The sequence below is a fragment of the Bos indicus genome, chromosome 19 (genome assembly GCF_029378745.1).
Source record: "Bos indicus isolate NIAB-ARS_2022 breed Sahiwal x Tharparkar chromosome 19, NIAB-ARS_B.indTharparkar_mat_pri_1.0, whole genome shotgun sequence".
In the NCBI taxonomy this organism is placed as follows: Eukaryota; Metazoa; Chordata; class Mammalia; order Artiodactyla; family Bovidae; genus Bos; species Bos indicus.
In genome coordinates this window covers 8,536,534-8,559,061 of record NC_091778.1, presented here as the reverse complement: position 1 = coordinate 8,559,061, position 22,528 = coordinate 8,536,534, and the positions used below count along the sequence as shown (strand labels likewise).

Genomic DNA, 22,528 nt, shown 5'->3' with positions numbered 1-22,528 from the left:
CCCAGAACAAGCTGGGAAAATCTCCAGGATGCCAGCCAGGGCACCGAGGAGAGTTTCCAGGGATTTTAGGCCACTGCCACTCCCTCCCTTCCTGGAAAAGAATGCAAAGTGCAGCTTCCATCCCCAGATCCAGGCCATATGCTCCATTAAGCATCGTAGGCGCCTTGCCCGGTTGTTATTTTAATAAAGCTGGTTGTGCTCCTCAATTTCCCTTAGAGGGCCCACTGGGCAGACCAGCGCTGGTAGAGCCTCGCGTTTCCCCTCTGCTTGACCCACGAGCTGTCTGATGGAAGTTCTGCCCATAGTATTAGTGCTGGCTCAGGAAGCCTGGCTTTCTTGCCATCGTAATGGGTGTTGCAACTCCTGGCCTCTGCGGACCAGGCCAACAACAGCAGAGTAGAGTTGATGTGGATTTTGAGGGTGTTATGGGGAGATGACACTGCAGGAAGGAATACCTGATTTAAAGCTATTGCTTTTCTCTTAGAGGCAAGGGACATGGCAGGACAGAAAGAAAGGAAAAAAGAAGTAGTATTTGCCCTAAGAATCTATCTGCACATTTTTAATATATCACTGTTCAAACTGGTACTTTCTGTGTGTGTGCTTCACTGAATTTATTTCCACTGTATTTGGGTAGAATTTAGATAATTTAGAAACAAAGAATTTTAATAAATCATCAAGCCTTGAGTAGAAGCTCACGGGTTTGTTCACCTTCTAATTTCCCATCTTCAGATTCCTGTTATTTATTTATTTATGTATTTTTTTGGGCTGTTTAGTTTACGCCACAGTGTTCTTAATCTTAACTTCATCTGGGGGAAATCTTACTGGGAAGATTTACATTTGGAAGATCAGGATAATCTTCACATGCATCTGAAGGAAACAACGCCTCCCCTCCCCTTTGTTGCCTCACCCATGCATCACTAGGAGAAATAGCAGTATCGGGAAAAAAAAAAAATTGCTGCTGTCTGTGACCACTATACCCACAGAAAAGGAGTGGGAGAGAAAATACCTAGCCATGGACCAGGCATTCCACCCCCTGCCTTGTGCTGCCTTTGCTAGGAGCCAACTTTCCCCCTTGGGTCTTTGGGAGATGCTTAATTTTAATTGACTCAGAGGAGTTGTACTTTGTGTCTGAAAACCACACAGAAATGGGAAGTAAAAGAGTTCCACTGACCTCCCACCCTGCCCGTCCAACCACATGCACATATACACACACAAACAAATCCAAGGTACTCAACAGCCTTCAAGCGGAATCTTGGGCTGGTACCAGAGTCTAGGCTTGTGACAGGCTTTGCATTTCCAGCAGACTTCTCAGAAATTAGGTGACCCCTGCTCACACTGAATGAAACTGTGTTGTAAACTTTGACCTATGAGCAACCCAGAGGGGATGTACCTCTAAATTGGATTTTCCCCTTTTCATTAATGGTTTCCAAGCAATTAAAAATAGTCACCCTAGTGGAGAGGACAGAGTATGCAGGTGCAGATTCTGTTGCTCTGAAACGCTTCTGCTTTTGTGCAGGGATGCTAAATGTTTCTCCCCGTTCCCATCAGTTTCCCGGTCCCCGGGTTCCATTTTTCACTTACTGCCCTCCACATCTTTGTGTTTCACAGCCCATGGAATCTTGGCTTCAGAGAAATAAATGGACCCAAGAGAGAGTTATATTTTAAGAAACAGAATGATGATCGCTCACATTTTAAGTTAATAATAAAATCCAAGTGTAATTGGCCAGATCTTCCCAGCAGGGAGTGTGTGTAACCCGTCATCTGGGCAACGTGAGAATTTGGCACTTACGTGGCACAGGAGAGAGGCCACCCGCATACAGCCAGGGGGGACCTACTTAGGAGCCTGTGGCTAAGAGAAGATTAAACACTGAGAAAGTTCTGTGAGCAGAGAGGACAGACAACGGCTGTGAAGGTGGGAGTAAAACTGAAGAGCTGTTTGTAGAGTTATGTGAATTGGGGAACAACAGAGGGTATATGTGTCCTGCCTTGTAAACATGCCCTTTCAAGCTCACACCTCCCCAGCTACAAGATTCTGAAAAGGGTATCCTTACTGGTCCCATTTTTTTAACCTCCGGGTTACTCCCTGATCGATTTCTATGTGGTTTCTGTCTCCTTTCCTTCTCAAACTGCTGTCATCAAGGTTACTGACGACTTTCTTGTTGAAAAGACGAAACAAAACAATAGAAGCTGTTCAGTTTTATTTAACCTTGTCTACCATCATTTGACATGTTTTAATTTTTGTGACACTGCTCTCTTTTTTGTCTTCTTCCTCTTGTCTTCACTTCTCAGTTTAAGAAGTTTTGCTGCTCTGTTCCACAGACATCTTTCCTTCTCCTCTCTTACTCTACCTACTCTCTCTAGGGAATATCAAGCATATTCATGGGGAATATAAAACATTTTCATAGGGAATACCAAGCATTCATTTGTCAACAATTATTAAATCTATATTATTAGTTCATTTATCTTTTCTGAACTTCACACCCCATGCATCCTATTTGCTTTTGAATGTTTCTTTTTGCATGGAATGCCCTAAAACTCACCTAAATTCACCATACCCATTTGCTCAAACTTTTTCTCCTCCTGTCCATCTGTTTTTGGTAAATGACATCATAATTTCCTGATGCCAGAAAACTTGCTATCTTCTTTGTTAATAGCTTTCTGATTGATCTCCCTGTTTCCAACATTGGTCTCTTCAAGCAACAGACAGATTTGATTCTAAAGAATAATTCAATCCTTGCTTAAATCCTTGCAATAAATCCATCCTTGCTTAAAAGCTTTCAGTGGCTTTCCATCACAAACAGAATAAAATTCCAGCTTCCTTCCACGCCCGGCCTGATCTGCTCCTTGCCTTTCTCTGTACCCCTTCTCTCACCACCAGCCCCTTTGTTCAATCTACTCCAAAGACTTCCGCCATCTTTTCACCCCTCGCTCACCTCAGGGCCTTTTGCTGTTTTGTTGCTTGGGATATTCCGACTCCAGGTCTTTGCATAACTGGATCCCTTTCTTTTTTTTGGCTGGTTCAAATGTAACTTTCACAGACAGGTCTCTGCTGTTTATCCTAGTGAATTCAGCACCCTTCCTAGCCACCTTAATTGCTGTTTTGTATTATACTTTGGAATTTTCACTATCTGAAATCATCTTGTTTCTATTTTCATTGTCATCCTAGAATGCCAGCTCTGTGGGAGCACACACTATATCCTTTTTACCTTTAAGAGTGCCTGGAACAGAATGGGTGACCAATAAATGCTTTTTAATTGAAAAAAAGAAAAAAAGGATACTATCCTTAGATCCTGAGTTCAGCCAGACTGCTTACAGTTCCCTGAACTACAACACACGTTCACCTTCTGCCTCCTCTGCTTATATGCTTTTTTCTTTTTCAGTTCAAATTCTGCTTATCCTTCAGTACTTGACTTTATCACCTCCTCCAGGAAGCTCTCTTTGATTTTATGAGTTCCTGGTTAACACTCCCATTAGATTCTGTAGCACCCTGTGCGTATTCTTATTATACCAGTAGCACATATGTAGTTAGTTAGTATGAAGTTGTTTGTAATGTGTCTGTCTCCCCCATTAATTCGCTTTTGGTAGGGATAGTGTTTTATTTGCATCCTGAGCTTACTGGGAATCTATAAAAACCTACCTAATTATTTTGTTGAATTATTTGTTAAGTGATAGAACCCTTTGGTAATATAAATAGGTGTCTCTCAAGTTCTTACACTTGCCAAGTTTTGGTTTTTAGACACTGAAGTTTTTTAGAATGTACATAAACTTCCTTATAGAAAAGGTTCATAACCCCGCTAAAGTTTTCTGAAATAAAAATAACATTAAATACTATATTACAATTTATTGTCTATTATGTTCTGTGAGCCTCTGACATAGATTCTTATTCACAAGTAACTTTTCAAGGTGTATATAGTATTATTCTCATTTTACATACAAAGAAGCAGACTCAGATGTAGTAATCTGTTCAGGCGCATATAGCTAGCAAAGCAAAGCTGGAATTTGAATCCAGGTCTTTGATTTCTAAGGCTCTTTCTGCTACACCATGCTGCCCCCTATGGGACAAGGTCACATTTTAGAACTGTTTATTAAAAATATCAATTATTATCATTGTAGAACATATAAAATTGGCTCCTATAAGATATAGAATAAAGATGCCTTAAATACCATTTTTAATTGATTAGAAAAATGGCATTTGTTTCAACATGTTCTAGGCAAGAACATTCATTATATTGCCTTTGACTAGTATGTTTTCTCTCTGTTTATAAGTATAAAAGGGTTTTGCAGAAGTTTGTGTTAACTATGATTTTCAGTTAGTATTTACCACATAAAGTCGAATTTAATTCCTAAGAGTGGAGGAGGCTTGCTAGGCATCTCCTGCAGCTTGTCAGTAACGTTGTCTCCAGATTGTTGTATCCATGATGAGACCAAAGGATTCTAGTTTACCCACGGTTTCTTGCTTTCCCGTCTTCACCCCGGGACACTGGTGCCATGCTGGTGGGAAGTTTGCCTGGACCTCCTACCCAGGCTAGGACCTCCTTCCTGCCTCATTCCTGTTAGTCCCTATTTTACTGGAGACTGGGCCTGTTTTCTTTACTCCCTGGTTTTGGTCAAATTCCTTTTGTATATGGGAAGCTTGAATCAGAACTGGCATGAATCTTCCCCACTCCTAACTGGATATGATCTCGGGTCATTGCCTGAGCTTCCTACCCTCCCCTGTTCTGATTTTTTTCTTCTCTGCTTCTAGACTCTTACTGCTGAGCAATGTTTTCTGCTGCTTGCTGAGTCTAATGACTCAGCACAAACCTCATCAGTGGAGATTAGGACCGAGCACCCGGTGACCGAAACACAGAATTTTGGATCTTATTGCTTACCACTCACTGCCTTTCTTCTGTGCATCTCTGGGGATGGGGATGGTGATGGAAGGCAGTCTATATGTGATGATGTAGAATTGATCTTCTTTAGGTTCTGCTCATCTGAAGTGTCTATCAGCTTAGTGATGGATAAGCCAGAAACAGGTTGCTTGTATCTTGCATAATGTAGAGCATCCATGATCCACCTCATTTCACGCCAAACTTCGTCTATTTGCTTTGGAATAAAATGGTAAAATACACCGAATTAGCTTCCCAGGTGATGCTAGCGGTAAAGAACCTGCCTGCCAATGCAGGAGACAGCAAGAGATGTGGAATCGATCCTTGGGTCACGAAGATCCCTTGGAGTAGGGCATGGCAACCCACTCCAGTAATCTTGCCTGGAGAATCTCCATGGACAGGGTGGTCTGGCAGGCTACAGCCCGTGCAGTCGCAAGGAGTCGGACATGACTGAAGCAACCTAGCATACATGCATGCATTGAATTAGTGAACAGCTTTAAAAAGGCGTTAAGTTTCCCTGAGGGTCCAACATGATACATTTTCTACAGTATCTGGTTTTGAGCATGGGTAAAATATTTTCAACATAGATTTACTAAACCAGAAAATACCTCATTTTTATAACCTTTTGTGTCTTGCATGTTTTTTACCCAAGAGGCTATTTCATTTAAGGCAAATAGTGAAACACTTGGCTTCCAGCTGGGCTCTGCAACTTATTGGTTCTAGAACAACCTTTGGCAAATCACTTGACCCCTTTGAGCTTTAGTTGCCTTATTTGTGAAATGTGGACAAAATATTTCTTTTATACGCCACAGGACTGCTGTGATGATTGGGTGAAATGATAAATTTGAAGGTGCTTTGTAAAACTGCAGGGTACATTTCTCACACATGTAAACTGCTATTAATTCTCAGCATGTAATGAAATATTCCTCATTAGGATTTATGGGGAAGGCATATGATAAAGTCCGAATTTCAGAACAGGTGGAGAAAGAAATGTAGTTGTAGTCTTGTGTGAACTAGTAAAGCATTACTGGAATAAACAGCTTTGCATCTAATTTCATGGGGTGCCTTGAGCAAGCCATTGACTTCTGACCCATTTACCTCGCTGTGAAAAGAAGAAGCTGGGCTGGATGATGTCTAAGGTCCCTTCCAGCTCTGACACTTTATGATTTATTTTTGAAGAACCCTTAGAAAGTTGGGGTTCTCAGTTTCCGGCTAGAAGATGTTTATTGTATGGATACTACACGGTTAGGGTGTCTCTGATTATAGAAGGGACTATCTAATGTTCTATTTTCAAATTTCAATTTTTAGAGTCTTAATATGTACTTCAAGAATACTCTTCAAAGAATATCCACAAACCAGATGCTTCCAATTAATACAGAGTGACTTCTGAAACCGTGAGAGTTCAGAGTGACAGGCAAGTCTGAGTGAGCTAATGCATGGATGGCACTGTGTGGTTGGTTGCCATTTTCCCTTGCTTTCTGGTAATGTTCTATCCTGGAGTGACAGAACTGGGCAGTTTTTAGTGTTGTTAATGAAAGCATGAAATTGAGCTCCAGGCGTTGTCAGCCAGTGAGTTGGGCTGAAGGTTCAACGGTGGCAGGCCCACTGAACATTATATAGGGAAGAATCTGAAGTTCAAGGGGTAAATAGAGTGGAAGTTCCATTTAACGCTTGGACACATTTTCTTAATGAGATTGTTGCTTTCTCAGCTAGCTTTTACTGATCCCACCTCATGCAGCATACTCTCATCTCAAAGTGAGGCACTGCGTGACTATGGACAGCTTTTAGAGGTCCTGCCAAGGCAGGTACTGTGCTTCTGTGCCTTTTACTCTTGGCTGTGCCAAGAATAGGTACTCAGTAAATGATTGCTCAGCCAGTGAAGGTATGAGTGAATGGTTATCTAATACTTGAGATCTCTGTCCTTGGACAGAATTATTATGAGGATTAAGTAAGATGATGTAGGTGAGTGCACATTGTAAGCTGTACGTTCTTATAAAATTTTCAGTCATTACAATGACAATCACGGTTACTGTAGTGGATAGAATGTGACCTCCCAAAACATATGTCCACATCCTAATCCCCGGAACCTGTATTACCTTATATGACAAAAGAATGAATGTTACCTTTCATGGCAAAAGATGTGATTGGTAAGGATTTTGACGGGAGGATTTTATCCTAGATTATCTAGGTGGGCCTTGATTCCAGTGACGAATGTCTGCATGAAGACATCCTTATGACAGTGAGGCAGATGGAGACGTGGCCGGCGGAAGAGGAGGCTGTGTGACCACAGAAGCAAAGATTGAATTGAGGTAGCCCCAAGTCAAGGGATGCCAGTGGCCACCAGGAGCTGGAGGAAGCCAAGGATAGATTCTCCCCTTCTCCAGAGGGAGTGTGGCTCTGCCGACACCTTGACTTTAGATTTCTGGTCTTTAGAACTGTGAGAGAATAAATTCCTGTTGTTTAAGCCACTAGGTTTGTGGCAATTTCTTGCAGCAGCCTTAAGAAATGAATACAATTATTAATAACTCGTCCTCCACTTGTTCTCTTTGGATAGGTTGTTTTAGCCTTACTACTGAGGATGGATAGTGAGATTTAGTATAAAAATTTGAAAACTTATGTGTAGAGACAATGCTTATTTCTTAATTTTCTCAGTGATGCAGTGACGAAGTGTTAACTGAAGAGAAATCAGAAACATAGGTAGAAGGAAACCTATGGACTGAGTTTAACGGACTTAGTTAAGTAGCTCTAAAAGAAGCACAATTTTCACTCATTTTACCTTATACTGTTGATCTAAAAATAACTGACAACATAATCCCCTTGATTTTAAGGTCCAAATACAGCTTCTAAAGACTTGCTGACATGTTTTTAAAAAAGAAAGACCATGAACTCACTAGGTCTGTTGGTTAAAAGTTTTGCATCCATTTCTCACTTTGCCCTTTAAAAATTTTGGTTTTCATCCCATAAATTAAACTCCTTTCTCTGTACTCAGGCAAGATAATATTTTTATTAAAATGTAAAGGTGATTGGTTTTCTCACAGTACAGTTACAAGGTGCTTGAGGGGATGATAGATTGGCTATATTTAATGAGCTGTGTTTCTATTACAGCTTAGGAGCATTTGAAGCATTCCAGTATATAAATTATAGCCTAATTGCCCTTTCGGCTTTAGCAGCTCCAAATATGCCCAGTGCCAAGTCTCCGCACTCTGACATTTCTGCCGCATGTGTTGTCTGTAAAGGCTGTATACCTTATCTGTGATTTTCTACACCTCCCCCGGCCCAGCCCTTCCTCTCTGGCTGCACTGCTTGGCTTCTTTTCCCAACTGTATTTACATAGACTCCCTTGCTCTTTACAATGTTTGGTTTGTGTAGTGCCTTCAACATTGTCTTAGATCTGGAATCACACAAACGCTCCCACAGCTGGCACTTGCCTCTGCCGATTATGGTGTGTGGTGGACTGAGCGGTGGATGCCAGTGGGTGAATGGCTGCAGCTGGTTTTCATTCTGAGCAGGAGAGACTGAGAAGCCCAATCTCATTAAGGAGCGAGATGATCCTGCATTAACTCTAGTCAGTGAAATTATCCATGTTGGATGGAGCAGGGCAGTCCACTGAAGGCTGTGGGTGCAAGATGGTCTGGTTTTAGCCTGGCCAAGAAGTGCTTTCTTGAACTCTTGGAGAACTGGCTTTCATCCAAGTCTCCGTTTACCTGGCTGGCTAGCTGGAGAGTACGTACAGAGGGCTCTCAAGTTACCTGCTTTAGGAAACCAGAGCAGGCTAGAACTTTAAAGAATTCCTGGCCTCGCTTGCCTTCATCCATCCCACTTAATGGTGTGCTGAAAAGGAAAGAGAAGAAAGCAGTGGAGCCATAGGCTAGGTGAGAAGGAAAGGGGTGAGGACTGTCATCTGGAAGTAAGAATGAAGCCAGGGACTCTTGGAGTATGTGGCAGGCTAAAGAAAGTCAGTGTTCTTGGCTGAACGTAATGGATTCAGGGGAGCCTTAGTTGGAATAAAGTGGAAATAGAACCTAAGGTAAAGTTAAAGAAGTGCTTCTATCAAACTAATTATGGCTGTTAAAGAAGCCATGGGATGTTAGAGCCAACTCGGTGCTTGAGAAGTCATCCAGTCCAGTTCTTACAATTGAGGACCTTGAATCAAATGAATTGTCCAATAGTCCAAGGTTTATCAGTGGAAGATTCCAGACTAAAAATGTATGCTAACTGAATTCTGGTCATTCTTCTTCTTACCATGCTCCCCTATTCCTTACATTGGGTTCAAAAGATATGCCAATCTTTCCTATCCTCCTTCTGCTTCTTTCTTCTTTTTCCCACCCCCTTACCCTATCAGTATTTCATTTTTACTAGAAATAAAATAAATGATGGAAATGGTTTTGATTTTTAAATACTGTGTTTTCAGGTCAAGAAAGCAAGTAAGTTCTTGAAAGGTTTATTTTTTTAGTCTAAGAGGTCACCTAAAATATCTCATTTAGGATGAGAGAAGTAGGCTAGGACTTGTCTGGCTCACACTTTGCAAGCATATTACAATATCTTCTTCATGAGTACTTAATAAACCCCTAATCTTGCATATCATGCTTTAAAGTATTTTCCCTTCTTATTAATGAATGAATGTATAATTTATTGCATACTTATGTGCAGGCACTTCAGTGAAATCGTTATATGTATTATCGTATTGAATTCTCTCAGTGACACAGTGACCTATTATTATCATCCCTATTTTACAGATGAGGAGATTGAGATTTAGAGAACTTTATTTGCCCAGAGTTCATAGCATTTTCTCATCTTAGGTCCTCGTAACTTGCTTGGAGGGTTGTGTAATAGCTTTGTATCTGGTTTCCCTGCCTTTAGTTTTCTCCTTAAGTCTAGGAATGACGTGCAAATTATTTAGTAGCCAATGAGAATGAGCACTTACTGTGAACAACCAGTGTGGCCACACCAATGCGAATGGGAGGAATATCCTCTGCTGCTTGAATCTATCTTGAACATCTGTGAGATCCTCTTACTGACTTTCTCCAACACTTTGGCTGGGTACCTATGGCCTACAGCATCAAGTACAAATTTCTTACTATGGTCTCTAATAAAGCCTCATGTGATCTGATTTCATTGCTCCTTTCATTCGTACCTTATTTTTCACTATTGTCCTTTACTCAGTTTATGCCCAAACTAATCTTGATCACACATCATTCCCCAGGTAGGATTTTTCCGCTCTTTCTCCCTTATCTGTTTATGCTTCTTCTTTGGCAGTTCTTCATTCTGTTTCTTGTCACTAGAGACTAGCCTATGCCACTAGGCCAAGCTCACATATCAGTTACATCCTCTACGGCATTTTTTTTATGCCCACAAATGTAAGTAAATTTTTACTTCTTTGTGTCGACACAAAACATTTTTACTTTATTTTTTTATATTTCTCATTTGGTACCTTGGAGAAGGAAATGGCAACCCACTCCAGTATTCTTGCCTGGAAAATCCCATGGATGGGGGAGCCTTGTGGGCTACAGTTCATGGGGTCACAAAGAGTTGGACATGACTGAGTGACGAGGCCAGAAATTTGGCACCTAAATCATTTTTACAGATAGTATTTGTACACATTTCTTGTTTACCCTAATGAATTTTAAACGGAGTTCAAGGACCATGTGTAATTCAACTTTGTATCTCCCTTACAGTGCCCGACACTCGTGTCCAACAAATACTGTATTTATCAGATTGATCTGAATGTATCTCAAAGTGATATTCACGATGGGGCTATTGCTGCTGTAGAAGTCCCCTCTTATTCATGGTTTGCTTTCTGCAGTTTCAATAACCATTGGTCAGCTGAGGTCTGAAAATATTAAATGGAAGATTCCAGAAGTAAACAATTCATAAGTTTTAAATTGCCACTGTTCTGAATAGCAGGATCAAATCTCCTGTCATCCTGCCCAGCATTCCCAGGACGTGAATCATCCCTCTGTCCAGCGTATCCCACCCTTTAGTCACTAAGTAGCCACCTTGATTATCAGATTGTTGTGGTATCATAATTCTTGTGTTCAAGTAACCCTTATTTTAATTAATAATGGCCCCAAAGTGCACGAGTGCAAGATGCCGGCAATTTGGTTGTGACAAAGAGAAGCTACAAAGTGCTTTCTTTAATTGAACAGTTGAAAGTCCTCTACTTAATAAGGTAAGGGAAAAAAACGTGTATGATGAAATTGCTAAGATCTATGATAAGAATGAATCTTCATTCCATGAAATTGTGAAAAAGGAAAAAGAAATTCCTGGTAAGTTTTGCTGTTATATCTCAAATCGCAAAAGTCATGGCCACAGTACATAATAAGTGTTTAGGTAAGATGGAAAAAGACATTAAATTTGTACAATAAGCTATTTTGAGAGATAGGACATTCACATAATTTTTGTTACAATATATTGTTATAACTGTTCTGTTTTATTATTGTTGCTAATCTCTTACTGTGCCTGATTTATAAATTAAACTTAGCATAGGTATGTACATATAGGGAAAAGTAGTATATCCAGGGTTAAGTACTATCTGCAGTTTCAGTCATCCAGTCTTGAGATGTATTCCCTGAGGTTAAGAGGGGACTGTGCATTCATTTTGTGAATTGGGTTATACTGCAGGCATAAAAGGGCTTCCCAGATGGCGCTAGTTGTAAAGAGCTTGTCTGCCAATGCAGGAGATGTAATAGACAGAGGTTCAATCCCTGAGTCAGGAAGATCCCCTGGAGAAAAAGATCCCATGGCAACCCACTCCAGTACTCTTGCCTGGAGAATCCCATGGAGAGAGGAGCTTGGCAGGCTATAGTCCATAGGGTCACACAGAGTTGGACACCACTGTGGCGATTTAGTATGCATGCACGCACAGGCATAAAGATCCTAAGATTTGTCCAAGGGATTTAGGGGCACTTTCAGACCAGATCCATATTCTCTTGATGACTACTCTGTCCCACTGTCTCAAGACCCTGAGACATCACCATAGGGCTCACACATTTTTAAGCCTTTATAGCTATGCATTAAAATATCAGTTCTGCCAGAAAGAAGTCCAAAGAATGAGAAATCTTATGTCTTGAATTTGGGTTTACATAAGCCGATGGATCATTCTGTTCTTTTTCTCTGTGATATTGAATTAATTAATACAGTTTTTCTTCCTCTTGGAATTATTACTGGGCTACTGGGTACTGCTATTCTGATCTCTACTTCTTCTGGCAGTTGTTTTTCTGTTTAACGTAGGAGACTACAGCGACCCACCACAGGGGCCGATAGAGCTCTTATTAACACTGATTTATCTGTAGCTTTTTCTTAAGCCTTTGTTTAAAAACTTGTATTTCCCCGAGTTCCGCATTTTAACCAAATTAACAGTCTATTTGCACATCGTGGTCTTTCGCTCAGACTGCTGTTGTTTCTCATGCTAGGTTCTCCTCACCACCCTGTCCCTTCCTTCTTCCTTTTACCTCCGATAAAACAAACTGTTACCTGAATGAAATCTAAAACTTGCTGGTGTCTTTGTTTGGCAGCTGCAACTTCGCTGTCTGAGATTGCTTCCCTCAGGGACTGTTGGGTATTCAGAGAATCCAGCTCCACGACAGCAGAAAGGCGGCAATACAGACTAATAAATTTCTCCCTGTAGCTGCAAAAATGAACTGGAAAATGGACAAGCAAAATAAAACATGTTAAGATCTGGTATCAAAATAGAGAAATTCATACCTCAGAGAAAACAAGTTGAATGAAAACATGATTTATTAATCCTATCATTGGAAAATATTAGGCCATAAATAAATTATAAATGTGCTCTTAAGGGGCCAGTTGTCTGGCTTTAGTCAGACAGTATTCCCTTTTAAGGTTTACCAAGTCCTGGTAGGGTATGGGGAAGTGGAGTTGGCTAAAGCTGCAGTTTATGTTCAGCCCCTAAAGTTGGGCTACTACTGGGAAAATAAGTTTGCTTACCGATTTAAAGAGAGAAAAATAAAGAGGCAAATATCCATCTGAAACCCAGTTTTGATTACCATGTCTGATGTCTAGTGTGTATCTTGCATGCTCCTTTCCAAGGCCAGAAGTCCCAGAAGATAAAAGACATGTTTTTCTCAGGGTGTGTTTTGTGTTTTGTCTGGCTGGAAAACTTCCTAAGGACCTAGTATGATGAGTTTTGATTCCTCTTCTGCCTCTCAACTCCTCAACTCCTCTGGAAAGATGATGGAGCTAGTGCGCTGCAGACCATTTATGTTTTCCCCTTCTCCTCTTAAAAGATAGTGGGCTAGAGGCCAGTGGAGACAGCCTAACCTTCATCTCTGCTGTGGAGAAGGGAGAGAGGGGTGGGTCTCAGCCTGACGCAGGCAGCCTGAGGTGGTCAGATTTTTCATTCTTCTCTGATCGGCTCTGCTCACATGCCATAACTTCAGAGTCCAGTAAGATGAGGCAAGCATTCGGATTCAGACTTGTGTAGTACCAGACTCTTCCTGGCATTGCTGAGTTTGGAGAGTCACTTCCCAGGAACCTCACTCACTCTCTGTACCTCTGACCTGTATCGGTGTGCTTCAGGCTTCAGAAATAGGGCTGTAATAACTCACCAGATCTGTGGAAGCATTTTTATTCTGGCTTCTTTGGTGAGGAATTCTAGGAAGAACATCTAATTACTGCCCTCAGGCCTCTTTGCTATTGATTCCGGAGACCTAGGCCTGGCCATTTTGGGAAGCTAAAACCACACTACCTCAAAACGGGGCATCTGGTCATCTCCACACCTCACTGAGGAAGCCCTACTTCTCTGCACATTGAGAGATTTTGTGTACCCTACAATTCCCATCTTACCACTGCCTGCTTCCTTGCTTGATTTTCCCTCAGGATGAAACTCAGGTGAGGGTAAGGGTGACCTTCTCTGTTGGATCTCCTTGTATTGAAGGGGTAGAGAAGAATGGAGTGACAGCTCCAGTGGCCCATCCTTAATCCAGCTGGGCACTGTTTCAAGGAGTGGTTTCTGATTTTGGGTAGTTTTGGTTTTGGGTTTTTTTTTTTTTCCTTTCTCTCTTGTATTAGATCCCTCCTTCTACTTCCTTTGCTCTAACACTTCCTTGTCTAACACTGAGAAGAACTGATCTCAGTAAATGCAGATTATTGAGCTCTTCCCAAATGATCTACATTTCATGCTTTCCCTTGATTATACACCTGGAAGGCAATGGCATCCCACTCCAGTACTCTTGCCTGGAAAATCCCATGGATGGAGGAGCCTGGTAGGCTGCAGTCCATGGGGTTGCTGAGGGTCGGACCCGACTGAGCAACTTCACTTTCACTTTTCACTTTCATGCATTGGAGAAGGAAATGGCAACCCACTCCAGTGTTCTTGCCTGGAGAATCCCAGGGACGGCGGAGCCTGGTGGGCTGCCGTCTATGGGGTCTCACAGAGTCGGACACGACTGAAGTGACTTAGCAGCTGCAGCAGCTGCTTCTTGACTCAGGATACAATCCAAACATCACAGTAAAGCAAGCTCCTTGAGATCTAGGATTTTAATATATCTTCAGTCATATCTTCTGTCATGCCTTCCACCCTCTGCCTGCATTGACCCTATGCTCTGGTCAAGCTGAGCCAACTACAGGTCCTTTCGTACTTCCGTGTTTGTGAACATGCCATTTCCTTCTCCTCCAGTACTTTCTCTACCAATACCTTCATGTCAGCTTCTCCTCATACTTGAACATTCAGGTTAAATATCTTCTCCTCAGTGAAATCTTAACTGGTACCTCTTCCACTCCAGGCAGAATTAGTTTCTGTCTTTTGTGACCCTAGACCACTTGTTTTTAAATACACCGGGACATTTATCCTGCTTTATTGTAATAATGTGTTTACTTGACTGATTTCTTTGAGGGCAAAAACCATATCTCCTGTTAATTTTTATTTCCTCAAAACCTGGAACACTGTAACTTCTCAAGTCAAGTGTTAGTTGCTCAGTTGTGTCTGATTCTTTGTAATCCCATGGGCTGTAGCCTGCCAGGCTCCTTTGTCCATGGGATTTTCCAGGCAAGAATACTGGAGTGGAGTGGCATTGAAACATGTAAAATATCATGTATGAAATGAGATGCCAGTCCAGGTTCAATGCACGATACTGGATGCTTGGGGCTAGTGCACTGGGACAACCCAGAGGGATGGTATGGGGAGGGAGGAGGGAGGGGGTGTTCAGGATGGGGAACACATGTATACCTGTGATGGATTCATTTTGATATTTGGCAAAACTAATACAATTATGTAAAGTTTAAAAAAAAAAAAAAAAAGAATACTGGAGTGGGTTGCCATTCCCTTCTCCAGGGGATCTTTCTGACCCAGGGATCAAACCTGGGTCTCTTGCACTGCAGGCAGATTCTATGATGTGAGCCACCAGGGAAGCCAACTTCTCAAAGTTTATTGCCTGAATGAACAACAAAATGTATGCCATGATCTAAAGAGAGCAGACCTTTATTCCAAAGTCTCCTTTCCCCCTCTATTCTCTCTCCTCAAGATGCGTTTGATTTTCCTCTTTCAAAAGGTATATTTCAAGTCTGATATTTACTGGCTGCTCTACAGGAAAGAGTCAGGGTTACTTTTCAGCTTACTCTTGACCCTTGTAGCTCCCTGAATGTGTCTTCATGCCTTTCAAGGAGGAATTATATCCTGTTTGCGCTTGACAGATGTCCTCTCTTGGCTGAAGAGTGAAGTGTCTCACAGTCTGCCTTTCCAAACCAAGTTGCAAAAAAAAAAAAAAAAAAAAAATCATCTTTTTTCCCTTCTTTCTAAAATATGACTGGAAGATAGAGGCCCTGAAGAATTTCTTTAGAGGAAATGCTATAAGTCCCGTCTGAATTCTAGAACGCCAGGGTGTCCACAGCTCCCTCTCGCTGCGTCTCTTTGTGGTCAGAGCCTCGGATCAGTGGGTGGTCTCCCAGCTCCCACACGGCCGCGCCACCCGCCACAGTGAGCGCCGAGGACCTTCCGACGACAAGGACGGTGCTTCACTTTCCCACTCTAGTGGTTTTCATCCGGAGCCTTTAATGTCACTTTAACAAATGTGACTTTAACATGGTCTTTTGTGGTTTAGCAATGATACATTTGGTAGCCATCACTGAGAAGGGGAGGATAGACTGGAAGCTTCTAATTTTTTTCCTAATGTGAATCACATGCATTTTGCAGTCAAAATGGTATAAGGATACAAAAATGCATTATCCCAGACCGCATGATTTGTTAGTAATTTACAAAGGAAGACTAATTTTCTGTGGTGTTTTCTCTGTCTTTTTTCTTTATAAGATAGTGACAGACTAAAATGCCATCAGCACCGACACTGGAAGTCAGATTAGGGGTACTGTAGGGCAGAAAGTACTCAGGCTTCGGTATAAGACAGAACTGGATTTGAATTACACTTCTACCACTTATTACCTTCATAATAGGCATATAACCCCAGGGAGCCTCAGGTTTTTTTTTTTTTTTTTTTTATAGCTAAGACGAGGATAATAATGTCTACCTAGGATAAAACAACTGGAGAAGGAAATGGCAACCCACTCCAATATTCTTGCCTGGAGAATCCCAGGGACAGAGGAGCCTGGTGGGCTGCCATCTGTGGGGTTGCACAGAGTCGGACACGACTGAAGCGACGCAGCAGCATCAGCAGGATAAAACAACATAATAATAAAGTGCCTAGACAGCATGTGGCACATATCAGATGCAAAGTGAATTTTTGTTCACATCCTTTCCCCATCCCCCTGGGAAGAATGGGGCATTTAGTAGTTTGAATATTAGAACAGGATTGAGGTTAGAATATTCTTCCTAAAGGTCTCTTACTCAATAGAGTCCCATCAGTCTGGGCCATGTAGCCTAGTCTGGAAGCTAAGGAACCAGTAAGATTACCTCTTAAGGTCAGTTTAGTTCTGTGGTTCTCTGCCAAGGTATCAGAAAGAACCTGGGCATAAGATGCCTCTCTAAAGATTCCTGGTAGTGAACGAGTTGACAGTTGGAATTCAGGAATGGTATCCTAAATCATGAAAAATGGGCATTAGGAATGAGGGTTGGGACTGTGCCATTTCTTATAAGCTTGTGGCCTGGATTCCATTAGGCTCAATGCCTGGATATCCCACAGGCACCTCAAACAAAACTCATCATTTGTCAAACTGAACTAACTCATCATCTCTCCCTTCCCCCAAACCTGTTCCTCCCCTCTTATTTCCTGTTTTGGTAGATGGCAGCGTTATCCATTTCAGCACCCTATTCAGACTCCGTGGCTCCTCCATCTTTCTCTTCAACCACATTGAATCAATCACAAAGTCCTATTGATTTTAACTTCTAAATTCCTCTTGCCCCTGCCTTCTCTTCTGTCCCTCTGCTGTGGCAATCTCCATCTGAGTTCTTATCAATGCCCACCTGGGCCGGTCTCTTAACTGTCTCATTGCCTCCAGGCCCAGCCCTTTTCTCGTTGCCCTGCAATCCACAGAGTGGTTAAAACCCAGTAAGACCATATTATTCTTTTCCTTAAAAATTTTTAATGACTCCTTATTGCTTATAGAATAAAGTCTAACTGGCTTAGCCCTTCGTGATTGTTCCTTTTTTCAATTTTAGCTTTGTCTCCCGTCACACTTGCTCAGATGCTTGAAGCATCTGTCACAGTGAGCTACTCAGAGTGTACTTAAGTGAGATGCGTTTTTCCTAGGTCTCCAAACCTTTGTGCAAGCTATTCCCTCTGCTTACAATGATTTTCCTTTCCTGGTCTACCTTTATTTTTTTCCTGAATGTTTACTTATACTTCAAAGTCTGTCTTAGATCTTATCTCTGTAAGAAAGGATTAGGTGTTTTTCCTCTGAAATTCAGCAACTGACCTCTCACAGAAGAATTTTCATTGGATTGGGACTGTTGGTATAGATAATATCCCCCACTGGGTTCTAGGTTTCCAGTGGGCAGACTGTGTCCTATTAATGTCTGTGTATCCAGCCCTAGCATAGTACTGGCGTATAGTGGAAACTCAGTAACTGTTTGTTGAATGAAGCATGTAGCCGAACACTGAAGTATAAAATGCATACCAGGCTTCAAACTGGCTTTAAAAAATTTCCCAGTTTCTTAATCTTGCTCATCGAGGCAGTCAAAGTCATAGAGTCAATGAAATCGATAAAAGTCAGCTTTCCTCTTCATAGGCCTACAGTCAGCTGTGACTGCCCATGAGGTCAGGGCAGGGTGACCTCCTCAGTATAGGCAAATCCCCAAGAGGCCACATCTCAGGACAGTTTCTAAGGGCTTTTCCTTTTATTTCTGGGGCAGCATGGATAGTGAGCCTTGTTGTCCCCCAGACACATGCTTTATAACTGCAGAGGAGTGCTATCCTCTTCCTCTCCAAAGGGTTGGGGATATCAGCCCTCAAGCTGTGGGGGGCAGTGGGTCTATGATGGTACCACTTTGCACCAGCTCGACCCTGCTCATAGAGTCTCACAGCATCCTCCTGTAGGACCGTCTCTCTCCCCCATCGGTAATCCTAGGAAGGAACACCCTATGGGACTACTGTATTTTGCAGAGCTTGTATTAAAAGTTACTTATACTAAAGCTTATATTAAAAAGTCATGCTACTCGAAAATCTCCATTGGATTTCCAACACACTTAAAATAAAATCCAAAGTCCTTATTATGATCTATGAAGCCATGAATGATCTTCTGATGCTGACCTGATATCATTTCCTCTCTTTGTTGCTCGTGCTTACCTACATTCCATCTATACTGATGTCTCAGCCAAGCACACTGTTACTGTTAACGCCTTTGCGTTTGCGATTTTCATTTCATGGAAATCTCTCATCTCTGCTCAGATTATCTTCTTCAGAAAGGCCTTTTCTCATCATCTTATACAAAAGTGCAGTTCCTGTCCTTTCAGTCTAGTCTTTTATCCTGATTTATTTTTGTTTCCAGCTCTCGTTACTGTCTGACATTTCCAATATTAATGTTTGTTGATTGGTTTACTGTTTGTCTCCCCCACTGGAATATTATTAGCTCCATGAGGAGTTTGTTCATTGATTTTTCAATACCTGGAAGAATGCCTGGCACATAATTAGTTGCTAAGTTTTAGTCGCTAAGTTGTGTCTGACTCTTTTGTGACCCCATGGACTATAGCCTGCTAGTCTCCTCCGTCCATGGGATTTCCCCAGGCAAGAATACTGGAGTGGGTTGCCATTTCCTTCTCCAGGGGATTTTCCTGACTCACGGATTGAACCCGCGTCTCCTGCATTGGCAGCAGGATTCTTTACCACTTAGCCACTTGGGAAGAGGGGCACATAGTGGGTTACTTAATAAATACTTATAAATGAATTAATGAAGAAATGAGTGAAGAGAGGAAATTGTAGAATGGAGAGTAAAGGCGGTAGGATAAAGTGGTTGCCCAAGAATAGTGTGGGAGCCTCCCAGGAAGAAAGATAGGATGCTTGCAGGGCTTGGTTTTCCAGGGTCTTGGGAGTCGTGTACTATCATGATTGATACTAAACTATTGATTGTTCCCACCCAGGCCACTGAAACATCGAGAAATGAGCCTCATGTATTATTTGTCTGTGATCATGGAACAGTGTGGCCTTTTTATGTAGAATGGGCTCTCAGTTCACTCTCCAGTAAAGGGTTTTCTTTAGTTCTTTTCTCTGTCATTTATCTACCCATGGGAAATCACTCACTTTCATGGCTTCATCTGTTATCAGTAGAGTCCAGCCAAATTCCTGTGTTTAGTAACCAACTCTGTCTCCTGCATTTCTACTGCCAGTTGCATATGTCCGCTTGGATGTTGAATTAACACCTGCAGACTCGAGGTGTGTGCATGCTCAGTCATGGCTGACTCTTTGGGACCCTAGGAACTATAGCCCGCCAGGCTCCTATCTATGCCCATTGAACTTTCCAGGCAAGAATACTGAAGCACATGTCCGTTTCCTACTCCAGGGGAAATCTTCCCACCCCAGAGATCAAAACTCCATCTCCTGCTTTGGCAGGTGGATTCTTTACCACTGAGCTCAAGATATTTAGAGCTAAGAGCATCATATTCTTCCCCACAGCATTTTCTTTTCTGATTTCATTATTTCTGGTAATGGTAGCAATATCCTCAGGGTCTTTGAAACTGAAAACCATGGGGATGCTTAGATGTCTCGGAGCTCTGACTGTCCTCATTCAAACAGCTGCCCAGTCTTGTCGGTTGCTTCCCATGCTTCTCACATCTACACTTGCTTCCTTTGTATTTGTTTCTGCTGTGACATCAAAATATTATTATAACCTCTGAATTATCTCCCCAATCCTGCTTTCAGTTCATCTTAAATATATTCCTCAGCCTGATTCTTAAAATACTGCCCAGTATGGCTGCAGCTTGTCCTCACAGGTTTATGGCTACTGTTGCCTCAAGTCCTTTCCCAGATCTAGCTCAACTGGACCACGTGTTCTTTTTCTGATTCTTTCTGAGTTCTTCTATTATGTCTTTGCTCATTCTGCTCCCTTTGACAAAAGAGATTTCATTATCCTTGTTCTTAGCATCCAGTCCATTCTTTAACACCTACAACAAATATCCTCTCTCCAAGGTGGCTTTCTGATACCTTCTTTAAGAAAACGTGCTTTCCTTTCTTTTTTTCAGTATCACTTAATACTTAAGATTTAAGCACATTATACGTATTTTAAAATTTAATTTGTATTTTTATTTCACTCCTACCACTGTACTAAAAAGCCCCTTGAGGGCAGAGTCGTTGTCTTAACTCCTCTCTTAATCTCCACAGTAGACCCCTGATGTGTATGTGTGGACCTGAACTGAAATACTTTGACTCAAAGGATGTTTTGTAACAGCAGTGCAGTTATATCATAGACTAAAAATGTTCACTAATGGGGAACTCATTAAATGGTCACATTCACATCCAGGTATCTCGGGAGTGGTATGACCAATATTATCAGTCATGTGGCACAGAAAAGGTACAGGAAAGCTAACTGATTGCCAGTGCCACACAGTAGGGGACCTAGTACCCTTGAGTCTCCGTCTGCAAGTCCGATTCAGGCTTCTCTTAACAACTTTCCCTCCTCTGGAAAGTAACAATTGCTGTTCATCAGCTTTTGAGCATGTAAACTCCTTGGAGCAAGGGAAACTGGGTGACTTCATCCCTTTATCCTGGAGATAAATTCAAATCCAGATGCCCAGGTCTCAAAATGAAACATCAGGCAGTTGCCTTGTCTCTTTCTAAATCTGGTAGCTGGGGAGCAATCCAAAGAGAGACTGCCTTCATTTCACCCACCCATTCACTCCCACTCCCACAAATCCTACAGTCCATTTGAACTGACGGAACTCTTGTTAATTGCCTCTTATTGGCCTGTTACAAGATGAAGCATGGGGAGGAGACAAAGCCTCCCTATTCACATTTTCAGTGGGCAGCAGGGGTCTCTGTAAAAATAGAGAACCCGGGGCCCAGGCTACCCATTTTTGAAAGTCAGGATGAGATCTTCTACCATTGAGAATCCCACATTATAATCACAATATTGCATCCTGGGAGACCCTGTCAATTTCTCCAATGGTCTGTTAGAAATTTAGAGTCTATTTAATAAGTTAGCACTACTTAAAGTTACAGACCTTTTTCTGCTTTAAATTGACACACGCTTTACATTTTAATTTCAGGTTTTTTTTTTCCCAGTTGGAGGAAAGAGGGGGCAGGAAGAGGGGGAGAGAGGAAAAAAAAGAAAGAAGGGGCAGTGCTTTTCATGAAAACATCAGTTCTTATATTTATGCTTTAGGAAAGCAAGGGGGAGGCAAGAACTGCAGCCTGATAACTGAACTTTCTGTTTAGAAGTCCCTCCTCTCCATTGGGCCTTAGCTAAGTTTCAGTAATTATTGCTCAGGCACATAGTCTTGGAGCTTTGCTTTCTCTCAGACTTGTACACAGTTCTAGGAAGGGTTGTTGCCAAAGCCATCATGTGATTTATTGACCCTCCACTGGGACAAGGGGGAACAGATATAACTTTGTGATTTTATTATAAGGAGGCTGGGTTAATATTTCTAGGTGAAACAAGCTACTATACCAAGTTCAAACATCTGAAGAGGGAGGTTAAGAAACCCTGAGTGTGGGGTGTAAGGATTATTCTGTCCTGGGGCTGTACAGACGTCGTCTGAGGCAGGGAGCAGGAGAAGAAAGGAGACATTGTGACCCATTTCCAACACCTCCTGTGTGTAGAGGCGGAAGTTCCTTGCCTGCAGAGGGACACGCGCGGAGGAAAAAATAGGAGAGTTACAACATGGCACTTACATAAACAACACCAAACTGGCATAAAACATCTAACAAAATTACATGACTTTAAGCTTGGAATTTTTATACAACATAAATATTAGGGTTCAGTCCATTTAATAATGCTATATAAAATCAAGATTTAAGGCAGTAATGTTCCACATAAACTCTGAAAACAACATTTATGCTTCTTATAAAAGCAGAAAATGATTGCGTTCTGTGGGCTTTTCAAAATGATGAATATAATTACATGAAGCAACAAAAATGGATTGAATTAAAAATCCACTAGTTTCAATTTAAGTTGGTTAAGGGGGGAAAATGTAGTTTCTGGCCAAGGACTGAGAAAATTTTACAAGTACCAAAAAAAAAAAAAAAAAAAAAATGTTGTATGTACTCTTAGGCAGTTGGGCAGCCTGCTCCCAATGTATGCGTAGCCCAAGAGTCACCAATGAAATA

The 22,528-nt window shown here is 41.7% G+C and overlaps 1 protein-coding gene across 5 annotated transcripts in view; it reads right to left on the bottom strand.

Annotated features, from left to right (window-relative positions):
• The window catches only part of ANKFN1 (ankyrin repeat and fibronectin type III domain containing 1), a 486,838-nt gene that overhangs the window by 19,677 nt on the left and 444,633 nt on the right, over positions 1–22,528 (bottom strand). For all 5 annotated transcript variants that reach the window (XM_070772500.1, XM_070772498.1, XM_070772499.1 and 2 more), the window contains 3 exons: positions 21,870–22,038; positions 12,342–12,508; positions 4,872–5,085 (listed from right to left, as the gene is read on the bottom strand). In XM_070772500.1, the coding sequence (XP_070628601.1) occupies positions 4,872–5,085; positions 12,342–12,508; positions 21,870–22,038 (550 nt within the window). The remainder of the gene's footprint in view (positions 1–4,871; positions 5,086–12,341; positions 12,509–21,869; positions 22,039–22,528) is intronic.